The sequence below is a fragment of the Chelmon rostratus genome, chromosome 10, assembly GCF_017976325.1.
Source record: "Chelmon rostratus isolate fCheRos1 chromosome 10, fCheRos1.pri, whole genome shotgun sequence".
Classification (NCBI taxonomy): domain Eukaryota; kingdom Metazoa; phylum Chordata; class Actinopteri; order Chaetodontiformes; family Chaetodontidae; genus Chelmon; species Chelmon rostratus.
Genome location: NC_055667.1, coordinates 13740307 through 13754580, shown reverse-complemented (window position 1 = coordinate 13754580; position 14274 = coordinate 13740307). Strand labels below are relative to the sequence as shown.

Below are 14274 nucleotides of genomic sequence, written 5' to 3'. Positions count from 1 at the left end.
TTGGGTCCCTGCCATCTGGAATCTGAGCTCTGTTTTCGTCATGGCTTGGGCCAAACCAAAATTGGTCTCAGGCGACCAGCGAGGCCACAAGTAATCTTTGAGAAGCGCTGAAGCAAATTCCACCAAGCTAAATAGAGCTGGACCCTGGCCACACATCCGTCAGAAAATCTGATCCTGAATTAATACTTGCACACAAAACGTTGTCCAAACATGAGCAAAAATCCCAGCGATCCTGGAATTACTGATTAGAACCAACTGCAACCACCAGCTAACACTTTTGTTCACAATTTTTCTAATTTCACCAACACATTTTTCCTCAAATCAAAAAATCATAATGCTCATTTATCCTCCTAATTCAGTGTCTGAATATGCGTCTGGTTGGCCCTGATTTCACCATTTTTACAGAGTGTGTATGACAGTGAATAGAGGGGAACAACTTTTGGTAAAACAGCGCACAGATAAAAGACATTCTTGGTTGTCGTCATTTGAGAGCCTTGAACAAGAGCCCACATTTTAGCCGTCTTATTACTTTCTTGTGGTTCACTTCACTCAGCTGAATTACAGCATGTAGCATCCTCAGTTTAGGTCCGCTATAGGACTTTTATGACTTGTTCCCTTTCCCTCTCTTTCCCCACATTTCCTGTCTCTGACCCGGAGCCACGAAATAATCTGAGTGTGCAACCTCAAGGCTTCAAGGCTCATGTGCACTTTGCTTGACCTACAGTATTGCTGCTGCTTCAACCAATGTCCATTCAGTTTTGGGTCATGGTACACCTTGTTGGTGTTATCATCATGAGTTGAAGTTATTATTATCTGTACAGCATTGTCAGTGACGCAGCAAAAGCACAATTTTAGTTGAGATATTTAGTCAAAGATGTATATAGATGATAGAAATTTTCACATATTATACAAGTAGAATATTACTGCAGCAGTGGGAGCAATAGCACTATGATTAGCAGCATTAGTAACAGCATCAACAGGTGTGCATGCTAGTCACTGTCCTCTCGATTTCCTCATTTAAGTTATGATTCAACAGGTCAACCCTAACCCCCATTAATACATATTAGTGTTAAACGCACCGTTGGGCTGGGCATTAGCCACAAAGCTGTGATGATGAGTGCACCAGTGTCTGTTTGTCAGTGGTCTTGGCTGTGCAGTGGTCCGGGGTCAGTATTTGGCTGGACGGACAGAGGGCAGATGGGGGAGGAGTAGGCAGGGCTGGACAAAACACTCTCCTCCCAGCTGTGTCCTCACTAACCCTTCACTTCCTGCCCGCTCACACCCTCGCAGGCACAGCTGCAATTACAGCACAGCAGCCGCAAGAACACAAGATCTGGTTAATTGGCTTAACAAGCCAACCAGCTCCGTCCGCTCCTCTGCTGGCTCCTCTTGCTGATTTGGACTGCGTGAGGGAGTCCAGTCCTTGAACTGCGTGACTGTGAGCTAAACATCCAGGAATTCCCATTTCGGTGGCTATGGCCTCCATCTCCTTTTAAGCACAACGTTCAACATGAACGCAAGGCCACCATTTCACAGAGAGACAGCGCACCCTGGATGCAACAGGAATATCAAGAGGTGACTCAAAAAAGGGAAAATGCCTGCTGGTGTCTAGTATAACTACATTTGCTTAGAACTAAATCACGTTATTTTTCTCTCAGCCAGAACGTCTTTAAATACTCAGGAGCAGACTCAAGAGAGGGACCACTAAACTACATTAAATGAGATGTGTGTGGCCAGATGCTGGTGCGCCAATAAAAACATACAAGCGTTTAGTTTCACTGTCCGGTTATATAAGCATGTTCTGACATTCACTGCACAGTTTTAACCACTGTCCTTCCCTGTTCTGACTCTTCCACCATACACAATATTGACTTTTACTACAAAGCATACAGATCAATACTGGTACAAGAACAACAGGTTATAGTTTAAACAGCAGGAACACGAGAGCAGTGTGGTAACTGCTGCGGCTCGAGTTCTGGCTTGGCCTTCCATGAGTTGCTCAGTGGAGGATGAGCTGATACTGAACTCATGCATGGAACACATCCGCCTCCCGGGCCAACTTCAGGAAACGTCACATGTGACATGTTTGTGAAGCCTGATACATCAGCAGCGTTTCAAAGGAATAAAAGCGCAGGGGTTGAGTTTCATGGTTTGGAAACTACGAGCTGAACTGTTGCTGTATATGTCTTCCTGTTCCGACCTTTTATTCATGATCCCGATCACCTCTGCTCAGCCCTTAAAGGCAAGACATACCAAAAACAAAAGCTCTTGGAAATGTGATTCAGGCGTATTGAATGTTAAGCAGCTTTGGCTCCTCTTTAAAACATGAAGGCTTTCATGACACTTCAACTCAAACAAAGAAAACAGCACCGTCTTCCTGCCTCCTGAAAAGGAAAGGATTTCATTTTTTATGTGCGTAATAAATTGTGACATGAAACAATTCTGAGCTTTCTGTCGCAGGACTGGTCCTTTCAGATCCTCTGAAGGCACAAGCCAGAGCGCAACTTCCTTTGGATGAACCGTGAGTGTGTGAAATTACATCATGGGACCAGGGTCTTGTTATTGTGTCTGTGACATCATTCGCTGAAAATGTGAAAAAGACACCGAGGCCCAGTGCTTTAAACTTCACAGCGCACAGGAAAAACTGTCCACACTGACCGGACAGAATCATTCGGGTGATACGCTCTTTTCCTCCAAGCAGCTGATCGGGGTGGAAGTAAAAGAAGTGTAGCAGGTTGAGGAGGATCCGTGATGCCTTTGACAGCTCACAGTGGTGCACATTTCAGTAGCAGGAAGGTGTCTGATGGTATACATGTTTGCTAATTGCGGCTTATCAGGGAAGCAGTCTCACGCCGGCCCGACATATGTTGTGGCTGTTTTAACAGTGTCATTGTGACTGGGATAGTGGGATAACAAGACAGTTGGCTAGCGTGACAATAACCTTTGACAGCGAGCTATTCACCTTCCTGTCACCAGCACTGCGAGAGGATGCACCACCACCCTCGGGATCCACAGTAGAACTACCCTTGAAAGCCTCGGGGGCTCGCATGCCACACAGATCAACATTTAACACCGCTAATGGATTCCTAATATATATCTCTTGGCTGTCCGCCATGGCAGTTCAGCCTTAAATCCCTGTATTTACTTTTGCTGCGAGCAAAGTTGTTAGTAAACCATGAGCTGTTATTAGAAGCCTGCACTTCCTCATCCCCGACTCACGCGGCTATTATTAGCACGGCTATTATTTGCCTTATCTCTGGCTGTATTTTAAGAGCAATATTTCGCTTATCGCTAATCCTAATTGCTCCCACCCATGGCGGTGGAAGTTATCCGGGTTTGTATCATTGCCTCTGGTTGTAATACAATAAGTGGATGAGTCACAAGCTCTCTCCCTCTCTGAGGGGTGGGGTTGGGAGTTAAAGGGAGGCGGAGGGGGTCTATTATTTGAGCCAGTGCATTGTTTGGCAACCACGATACCTGATGATGGGTTCTCACCATTTGATAGCAGCCAAGTGAGCTTCTCTGATCCGTGACAGACAGACACAGATCACACACCCCACTTCTCGTGGCCTGTGTGTTTGTGTGTGTGTGTGTGTGTGTGTGTGTGCGTGCGTGTGGGCGAGCATAATGTGTGCGTACTGGACGGCTCACTCAAAATAATCAAATTTGTATACTTGTATACTTCAGAGCGATAATACTCGAAAGACACAGAAACAACAGCACGTTTTCTTTCACTTTCGATACCTCTAAGAGAGCAGAGGGTGTGAACGGAGAGCACATGTGAGGATCAGACACAGCTGTTGTCATACTTTCCAAGCAAACATCATAAATAATTGCATAAAGGTTGAGGTAACCTGTGTGGCTGCGTTCAGCTTTTTCTTACATAACACCAATGTTCTGTCCTAAATGCATTATGCATGCTCCATTCATGCCTGTGACATTTCTTTGATTGGTATCTTTTGCACCAGCGTTGAGCAGAGGGATCAGTATGTTTCCACTAGTCCTACATTCGTTGACCCCATAACAATCTGCCAAAGGAACAGGTTTTTCCTCTCAGCACATCATAACAAAAAAAGACTGGATGTACCTTTGTGACTTCACTCTCTTCTTGACCTGCCTGTCAATAACTCCTTTTCAGAGGACTCTGTTTGGGATTTGGTTATCCAAATATATCCTGCTGCACACAAAAGAACCACTTCTGTTTAGTTCCTTGTTAATCCTTGTATGACATCTTGCACGCCGGCTGGTTATAAATTCTTAGAACTAAACAATGGTACGGTAAGTCACATAATCCCCTTTAAGGCATATATACGTATGGATGCACAGCTGTTCATATTTAAGTTATGAAAATACATATATCAAAGCAAAACTTAGCAGTGCTCTCGATGCCAACCGCGTCAGAATTAGCTGCCGCCTCATGTACCCATGAGAGAGCAACGTAACAAAACCACGAGGGACAGGTGCTCTCTCACAGGGAAGCGCTCTGACGGCCAAAAGAATCTGTTCTGGACCATGTGATGTGTGTTCGGGTGAGCCTGCGTGTGTGCACTGGCTCGAACATATATGACTTCCAGCCACAGTCTGAGGGCTCGGCGCCACGAGGTGAAATCATAGCTCAGGTGACTGGACAAAAGTGGACCAATGTAATGCAAGGTGGCATTTTCTATTGAGACCTTTTAAAATCTGGGTGAATGTCTAGAATAACTGCTGATTGTGTACGCTACATCCCTGAGGGTGATAAAAAGTCAGACACTAACAATCTGCTGATCGCCCATTAGGATTATTATGTTAAAGGCTACAAACAAGACAAGCTCTGTGCTGCTGGCTCTGTGTGGTGCATTCACGTGCCGGAGGGCACATTGGACTTTGTGACTTCCAGCATGGCTAACAAGAAATTTCGGAAAACCTAAAAGGACAACAAACACTGACGTCATCAACAGAATAAATTTGGTAGCTTCTTTCAATCAAAGGGCTGCTGCTTATCAGCCAACTGTCAAAACTTGGAAGTAAAACAGCCTCCACAGCGTCAGCTGTCAGAGCAGCCTGCAGCAGACTTTTTAAGCCAAATGCAGTTAAAGGGATGAAGCGTGCAAAATCCAAGTAAGCAGAAGTGAAGATGAGGAAATAATGAATTGACCCTTCCATGGCCAAGTTTTCGCAGTCAGGATATGTCATCCACTTCACAGTCATTCGGCAAGGAAAAAGTAATTATGAGCACTGAAGGTGAAGACAGGTGAAGCTGTTTGAGCTGTTCAAGAGTAAAAATAGTAGAGATAGAAAGATAAACTGGATAGTTAGCTTTGAATGAAATTCTCCTTTATGATTAAAAATAAATATTAAACTGATCGTTTACTGAATAACTGAAAGTTGCAGCAACCTAAAATATACAGGATAAACAGTATATACATAGACAGTATTGCGTACTATATTCTCCACCATAAAAAGACAACGGACATACTACACCTGAAGCTACAGCAGTTAAGGGCGATGCTGATAATAAAAGAATTGTGCATTGTAATTGAATCTACACATTTATTATCCTCACACTATAGTTACTCCACTGTTTGTGGAGCTGCAACAAACTATTATATTAATCAGCAACTAATAATCTACTAAACTAATGAGAGGAGAACACTTAAATGTGACCCAGCTTTCTCCAAATAATGTGTTACTTCTAGGGCTGTAGAACGAACCACTTAAGTTGAGTCCGAAGCAAGTCTGAGCAGCTCCGAGTTTATAATTTAAGAAAAGAAATATTCTTGCTACAATGTAACAAGCTAACCATTACAGTTTGATATCTTTCCACTGGTGGTGTGGATTCAGGTTGAGAGTTACCACTGAGGACATGAAGGTCAGGACTCGGGTGAAGCCCTTGTGAGTCAAAATCTTTTATTCTAAGCGGACCCCACCTGTGGGAATGAGCGAGGTCCCTCTGAACCCTGATCCTGCAAGATAGTGGAGGCACTTCAGATGAAGTAGCAGCTGTGTAACTCGCTCCTTCCTGAGAGCAGTTATACCTTCATCTGTCTGCAGTTGTCTGAGGAGGCCCTTCAGAGCCGAGCGGCGAAACATGGAGATCTATGGAAACAATTCCCATGAGTAGCGTGAGCTCAATCTCAGCGCGTTGTGAAATAAAAGGCCACTCCATCTGAGGGGGATTTTGTGAGAATGAAATTATGACTCAGAGAAAAAAGAGGGAGAAAAGTGGAGGGAGAAAAAAAAGAGAGAAGAGACTGGCAGCTCTTTTACAGCCCGATACGTCAGCCCAGCATTATTTCACACTCTCCATCCGTGGTCGTCCCCTTTTCACCACTGTAACTTCCACAGACCCCCCGCCCACCATCAGCACGCCTCCCCTGCCTCATCGTGGAGGTCCCTCACAAAGACCCCTTTTGTCCTCGCGATCATCGCTCTCACATCTTCTCAGCTCTGATCCTGCATGAACGTCTCCGCAGGGAAAATACAAATAAGGGAAAAAACAAGGCTGGGACACAGAGAGGGTCGGAGGATGATGAGGTCCCAGAAGAAGAAACCAGCTTTCCCACATCAGGGAGTCTGGCCATGTGACGCCAGGAGCCACAGAGTTTGTGTGAGTTTGCATGTGCACATACACGGGGTGTGACAGACTGAATGGAGACCTTCTGTTTTCACACAACTGCGAGCAGCGTGAAGCCAGATTGAGAGATATCTGTCGAGACTGGGAGCTGGCTAAATGACACAATGTGCTGCCCTTTTCTTGCGGGTGAAGACAGAAGAAATCACCCTGAAATTCCTCCTCGTTTAAGAAGATTTATGTGAGTGCAAAAGCCTATGAGTCCAAGAGAGGCAGAGAGAACAAGCGTTTAGCCAAACAGCGTGAGGCCCATGTCCCACCATTGATTGCTCGGAGAAGTGGAACGCACCGTGTTGGGGGTCCAAACCCTCAGGCGGGGCAGCAGTCCATCATCAGAGGACCAATGCAGCCAACCAGAGCTGGAGCAACAGACCAATGTGCCAGTCGTCACTGTGTCTAGTCTAGGGGAAAGGCACTTAACACACAAGCTCACTGGACCAGTAGAGTTATGTCAATATTGCCTTATTCACAGTGGGTCCACAGCCATCTGGTTGCTCAATTGCGATAGTTGGTAGAGAAAACCAATAAGACATGTGCTGTTTTGTGGCAGAATTCATAGTCTTCATACATGACCATTTCATACAGGATCATGTATTTAAGTCTGGAGTATTTCATTCTTTTAAAGGCCTCTGAAACATCATGTAGGAACTCACGGGACACTAAAATTGGTAGACCGTTTAGTTTAGTATTTATCTGGCCGATGTCTGTGCTCACAAGGCTGATTAAACTGAAAATGTCTGCAGACACGTCAGAGACAATGCACATTTTTTCTGTGCTCCACGTTTCCTCATTAGTGTTAAATAAATGTTCATTGGGACCATAAACAAAGAGATGCTGCTAGATGCTACTGTGCACGCTAACATTGTTTATTTTTTATTTTGTTCTCTCTCAGAACCAAGGAGATGCTGCGATCTGCTGATAAATGCTGCTGTTTAGTGCACCAAAACTCACCCATAAGTTTTCTTTTTACAAAGAGTTCAGCTTTTGATTACCTGTAGACACTTATTTAGCTGCTACATTTTTATTTAAAAACAAGTGCACTGCAGACAGGGTGCAGAGCAATCTAGTAAAAAACATTGGTGTTGAATAAACGTTCATTTCGGTTCATTTAAGTTAATTTAAGTTCAGCAATTGTGTCTCATTTGTTATTATGAGTAAAATGGTTTTGTTGCATCTGAAAAGATGCAACAAAACCAACATGATATCGGCATTGTATATCAGGCGTCGGCTGCCCTGCTCTCTAAATATTGGCTTTGGCACCGGCCATTAAAAACCCTACGTTAAGAAGAACTATAGTTCTTTATGGCAGGTTGACCTATGACACCAATTAAATGGCAGGAAAATTGTGGGATGCATACATACAGTAAAACTAATAAAGTGCAAATAACTTTTATCACAGCCCTGTTTTATAGTCATAGCTGTCACATTGGGAAAGCACAAGCGTAACTAACATTAACGATGACTCTGCTTTATTTAAGTGTCCCAGTATGTTATGACAGTGTGACCGTGAGCCAGCGTGAACGACACCAGGACGCTGAAAACGAAGAAGCGAAATGGAATTCAGCCATCACTCATTTCAATGTTTACACCTGAGCTTTTCCTACTGCGACATGTCTACAGGATTGGGTCTGAAATCATTATTTGATCAATCAATACTGAAACAACAGAAAAATTGATCAACAATTTAAAAAGGTTTCAGAAAAAATATCATGGTTGGTGCCTTTTGTTTGTTTCATATCACTGCAAATCTGACAGTTTGAGGGTTTGAGCTGTTGGTGGCACAAAAAAAGGAATTGGGAACTTGTGTTGTGCATTTTTTTTTAGTTGTAACAGTAGTTTTAGTTGCAACTCTACAAAAGGTCATTCATTACTTCTTTTTTTGAGGTTTGAGCAGACTACAATAAATAGTACAATCTGATACAGAGAGCATCCTATGAACACAAACACACTGCACATAAGAAGGAGATCGACGAGGACCTGACACCACATACAGAAAGAATTAACAGACAAACGGAATGAAGGAACATTTCCAATGTGTTGGAGGCTGAAGACATCATAAAAGTCTAATTCTCCTCCAATACGACGAAGTAATCATCCTGTTTTCCATCGAATTCATTGCACAATCCGAGTATCCCACCCCACCCTGTTTCATTTTACTACAATAGCCTCCTTGTTTTAGGGAATTGCGGCCTGAATGGCACCATACTACATTATCATGATATTCCTCCACAATGCAGCTAAACGGGCTCATTCAACCCAGATGACCTTCCACAAACCCCAACAGAGTTGCCAATAGCTGCCCTACAGCACAAAACATAGGCTCATTAAAAATCTCATTTGAAACACTGCCGAGATCTACAGCACCATCTACTTTTAGTACGGCACCTTTGACATGGAAAAGCGGTTGAGGAGTCTGTACAATGTTTGTCCTATATTGATGGGAAGAGAAAGTAGGGCGTTTCCACTTGTGAATACAGTAACAACATTGTGCTCCATTGAATGGTGATAATAGTGGCCCTGACCAGCAGGAGTCTGAGAAATGTGTGTCGTTTTCTCATGAATATAAATGTTCACTCTGATTTTCAGGGATGGTTGTACGAGCATCCAAAAAGACGTATGAGGAATTAGACTTTATAAAAGGAAAAAATAAATTAAAAGTGCATCAGTCTCAAAGTGTGAATGCAATGAGTGTAACCGCAAGTGTCTTACAACAATACTCACATATCCAAATGTACAGTGAAAGAGTTACTGCTACTGATGCTCCTGTCCATACTAGCCATGAAGAGATCCCTTCCTACTGTGATGGCAATTTCACACTAAGACCATCGCTTTGGAAGATTCCCACTTGATTTGAATTACTCAGACAGCTGAAGCCTCATATTAACTTTGGCTGAACTCTGAAATGCATTTTTGCACAAAATGAACACTGCTGATTTTGTCCTCCACCACTTACATTGAAATTGCTATAAGAAGAGACCGGCGAGGACCGGAGGAACAATCACAGCCACATGTACCATCCATACGGCATGTGAGAATTGTGAAAAGGGTGCATCTGGCTGAATTATTTGTCTTTTGCCAAACCTTTTATATGGAGGTAACCATCTCTTTATATCGCTGTCTGTGTGAGACCATTGAGGGCGAATCAATGAACAAGAACACTTTATGGCAACAGAGGATTTTCTGCATTGACGTGAAAATTTGTCATATGTTTAATGTACAAAAACAGTCACCTTCATTAATTATTTTATCCGTTTTCTCAAACTTTCAGAAAAATTGCAATATAACTACAAATTAGGGCTGCAGCTCGTGATTATTTTTATCATTGGTTAATGTGCAGATTATCTTCTTGATTAATAGATTTGTTGTTTTGCATGTAAAAAGTGTGGATAATGCCCATCGCAATTTCCTGCTTTGTCCGGCCGACAATCCAAAACCCAAAGACAATCAGGTTATGAAAAAATGAAGAAATCACCACATTTAAACTCACATTACTGCAAAAGTTTGCCTCAAATGTGAATTTAACAATAAAAGAGTAAATTCCAGTTGATTGATCGTTTTAGCACATCAGCTCTAATTACTACAGTGGGTGTTCATATTACAATAGAAAAGTAAATGTACCGTGATAGAATATCATATATAATATCAATAACCATACTGCCCTCACCTGAAGCAGACTTACAGGCATTATTTCTCAGAGCTGATTTATTATTCCTGCTATCACTTACCTGTTTAAAAATGAACTTGTCCTCTTGGTTGAGCTGCCAGGCCGTCACTACGTGTATGGTGGACAGCACAGCTCCGCTAACCACAGCAGCTCTCATTCTGACCGGCAGCAGCGTGTAGATAATGTAGATGAAGAAGACCGTCCACCAGATGCCCTCTGAGGCACTGGAGGGGTACACCATGAGCACCCCAAAAACCTGCACTACAATCAGCACCGCGATCACCAGGTAGCTCACAATCCACATGTAGTCCTGGTGGAAGCCGTTGCGGTTGCACACCACCATCATGGCCAGGAAGAGAGCCATGGCCACAGAGAGCACTGAGATGTAGGCCACGTCGGGGATGGTGTGGATGCAGTGAAAGGCCAGCATGACCCCGCACACCACCACCAGCATCCCCATCAGCATTGTCAGAGAGCTCTGGTTGAGCCTGAAGAAGTAGCGCTGGTACAGCCGCTCCAGCTTGGCGGACTGAAACTTCTTGGATTGGAAAACCCACACAAGCCGCATCCAGCAGTCTGCTGCGGTCATCGTCTTGCAGCTGCCCTCTGCTAACTCCTCCTCTTTCCTGCCCTTCAGCTCGCCATCTTCAAAGCCCAAGTCCACAGCCTTTAGACCCAGATCCCCAGCGCCCATCCTCTTCCCATAGTGGTCCTCCTGCCAGCCACAGCGCAGGCCAAAGCTGCCTCCACTGGTGCTTGCTCCACAATGGTAATGCTGGGGGGCGGCATTCGGGAGCTCCAGGTCCTCAGGGTCCCTCAGGCAGCTCATGTAGTGTGGGTTGCACAGTGACGAGCTGTCCTTCCTCTTTTTGCCGTTGCGCTCTCCCCATGCTGTTTTTCGCTCGTCCACTCTGCCTACGAAGAGGCCTCTGGCCCACGACATCCTGAACAAAACACAGGGACGTTAACAGAACACACACAGACGGACAAACTTCACATAAAACGGCAAGGAAGTTTAATCTGAACACACACATAGAGAACTGAGGATCCCCTCACCTGTGTGGGCTTTATGGTGCAACACTGCGCTCTCTGGCCAGGCCACTAGTTTATCCCAGCAAGCACACACCATGAGCTCAGACTGGCCAGAGGCATCAGGGGTGCGCCTGTGTTTGAGCCGTCCTTCTTTACAAAACAGTCAGTGTGTCAGGCCTATACACCGCCTAGTGCCTCTGCAGACCACCTGTTTTCCTGTGAAAACACACAAACAATACGTTACTGCGCTGACATCGCCCACAGGAATATCACCTGAGGCTCAAGATCGTTATGTACACAAACATCAAGGAAAACACACGTTTGTCGAATCCCATCTGTCGACGGGGTTGCTGTTTATTTACGTGTTTGCGGGTGCATGCCTCTGTGTGCGCTCCCCTGGAAGAAAGCTTGACAGTCAATGGCGGAGACAGGAAGTAATATCTGGTAAATGGCTTGTCCGTTCCACTCTCGCTCGTCACCTTCCGTCACCAGCCTGGGACAGCATTTCCATGGAAATGAGCTGCTGTTTTGTTTGCAAAACACTGGACTGTGACAGCGAAATCTTAGCCAGTTATTGCCTCATGCAGCAGGTGCCACTGTTCAATTCTGTCATCAATCCCTAAAGCTAAACACAGTCCCATTTCAACAAAGTCTCTCACTGATTACTGGAATGTTGGACATTTACCACAGGGGGCTTCTGGGGGAGAATAGCAACTGTTCTTGCTGGATGGCACTCCGCTACACTCTATCACTGCAATCTGCCCCTAACATCTTGAGTGTGCAGGGATGGGTGTGCTCTATTTGACAACAAAGGCCTACTGAGTGGGCACCATCAGAGATCAAGAGCTCTCCAGTCCAGATTAAATTGTCCATGCTTCCCCCATTAGCTTTGATGACTCACTATAGCTGGCTTCTGGCAGCACATGTCAAGGACACTGCTAACCTCTAAACTTAATAAGCAAATCTCTGCCAGGCTGTCTGAGCTGAGACAAACAGTGGGATGAACTGCACACATGGCCATGTTTACAGTCACCAGCAGTTTGTAGTCGAGTTGCTCAACCACCACACACACACACACACACACACACACACACACACACACATATTACAAAAAAAAAAAAGAGTGGTTTCAGACACATTCTGGTTCACGTGTCTAGGATTCTTATTTTTCTAATCAAAGATAACACCTGTAGGAAATGTTCCTTTTCCTCGACAGCTGTTCTAAACTCCTTTTGATAATAATCTAGCAATAACACATCCCAGCGATTACAAACTTCCATAACAAATCAGCGTGACATTTCCAAATTGAGAGCATCGTTTTAGCACATGACCCACTGTGGGATAATGCAAATGGCCCCTTCTGTTTACAGGCTTCCTGCAGGAATAACCTTAGTCCTCGACTCACCTTTGATACACTAAGGACGGGTCAGGCAGCGGCATGCGGCTCTTATGCAATGCAGTCTGTACATGCATGCATCTGCCACGGAACAGAAACAGAATCTGTGCCACATATGGGCCGATTTGAGTCCGCCGCCCTGCATGCATTGCAAATGAAGATGGTGATGCTTCCACTTATGAGTAACAACGGCTTGCCTTGCTTTGCGTCCACATGCCACTGATCAGCAACCCTCCTGACACCCTTAACGCAGGCCCGGTGTTAAAAAACAAACAAACAAAATAAGCATGTTTACTAATTACGCGAGTAGGCCCGGGCTGTTTGGATGCCGGCAGTCGGCCGAAGCGAATTACATAACAGGACGCTCCAAGTACCCTACAGGCGAAGTCTGCAGCTCCCCGCGGTCGACCGAAGCTGTCTTTAAACCACACCGCGCATGGAGACATGCTGCGCAGCCTGAAGTCAGCCTGGAGTCTGCAGGAGAAAAGTGCAGCTCGACACACAGCACCGCCTTCGCCAACTTATCAGGAGTAAAACATTCCGCCGGGGCAACTTCAGCCTTGGCCGCGGACCTCCCGATATCGCAGGGGTGTGCGCTCCAGCCTGCAGGGGACTCACGCACACTGGATAATGGGGGTCCACACAGGCTCCACACTGGGCCTGTCTCCCTCAATATAAACGTGTACGTCATTATGTTCAGACTCCGAACGGGTCACTGGACCAGAGGAAATTGGTGTAAACGCCGCGGGACTGAATGCAAACTATAAAACCAGCTGATGTGCCTCTTAATCGCGGCTGAAAATAAAGAAAGTGTAAATGAATTGCCTGAGCCTGCAGAGGGACCAGCACCTCAGCGCGTACGGTCCCGCAGAGCAGTTCAGGCTCCTCTGCCGCCGCAATCATCACAGCAAAACACTGGAGTACAAGTCAGCTGTTGGCGTTTTTTTCCGCCTGCTGTGTCCCGCGTTTCGGATTCAGCCGGAATGCAACAAATGAGCATTGTGCGGAGCAGCTGCCCGCCGCCGCCGCGGGGAAGCTTCGGAGAGGCAGCGGACTTACCATCGGACATCCTCGTTACATGAGTAACTGTAACACTGCAGTGGAGCTCCGGCTGAGCTCCGTGTTCAGCCTTCACGCAGCCGCCGTCACACGCTTCAGACGCGGCTCTGTCCGTCTGGAAGGGTCGAGGGAGGGGGGGTTTGAATCAGAGGGAAGCGAGGGAAAACTGCGATATCGGCCGGACAACCTCCGCTCTCCCCAGCCGGAGCTACAGTACCTTCCCACCGCCTCGACCTCCCCGGCTCGCTCTCTTTCTGCCTCTCTCTCTCACTCACACACACACGCACACTAACACACACGCACACAGAAGCTGCAAGCTGCATTCGTGAACACAGGAGTCCCCCTAGAGGTGGCACGTGTGCCTCTCTGACTGTGTGTGTGTGTGACACTTTTGCTGCGATGTTGTCCGTTTGTTCTTTAACCTTTTTCTCATCAGCCCACGGCGCCGACCAAATTACAAAAACAGCACAACAGTTAAAATCTTTTCTGTTTTTAAATGGCACGCGACAA

The 14274-nt window shown here is 45.5% G+C and overlaps 1 protein-coding gene across 1 annotated transcript in view; it reads right to left on the bottom strand.

Moving 5' to 3' along the window:
• Positions 1-14033, bottom strand: part of LOC121612326 (adenylate cyclase type 6-like) — a 31534-nt gene extending 17501 nt beyond the window's left edge. The window contains exons 1-3 of the mRNA XM_041945142.1: positions 13765-14033; positions 11334-11525; positions 10339-11221 (exon numbers count right to left, since the gene is read on the bottom strand). Coding sequence (XP_041801076.1) covers positions 10339-11220 — 882 coding nt within the window. The 5' untranslated portion in view covers position 11221; positions 11334-11525; positions 13765-14033. The remainder of the gene's footprint in view (positions 1-10338; positions 11222-11333; positions 11526-13764) is intronic.
• Between the last annotated feature and the right edge of the window lie 241 nt (positions 14034-14274).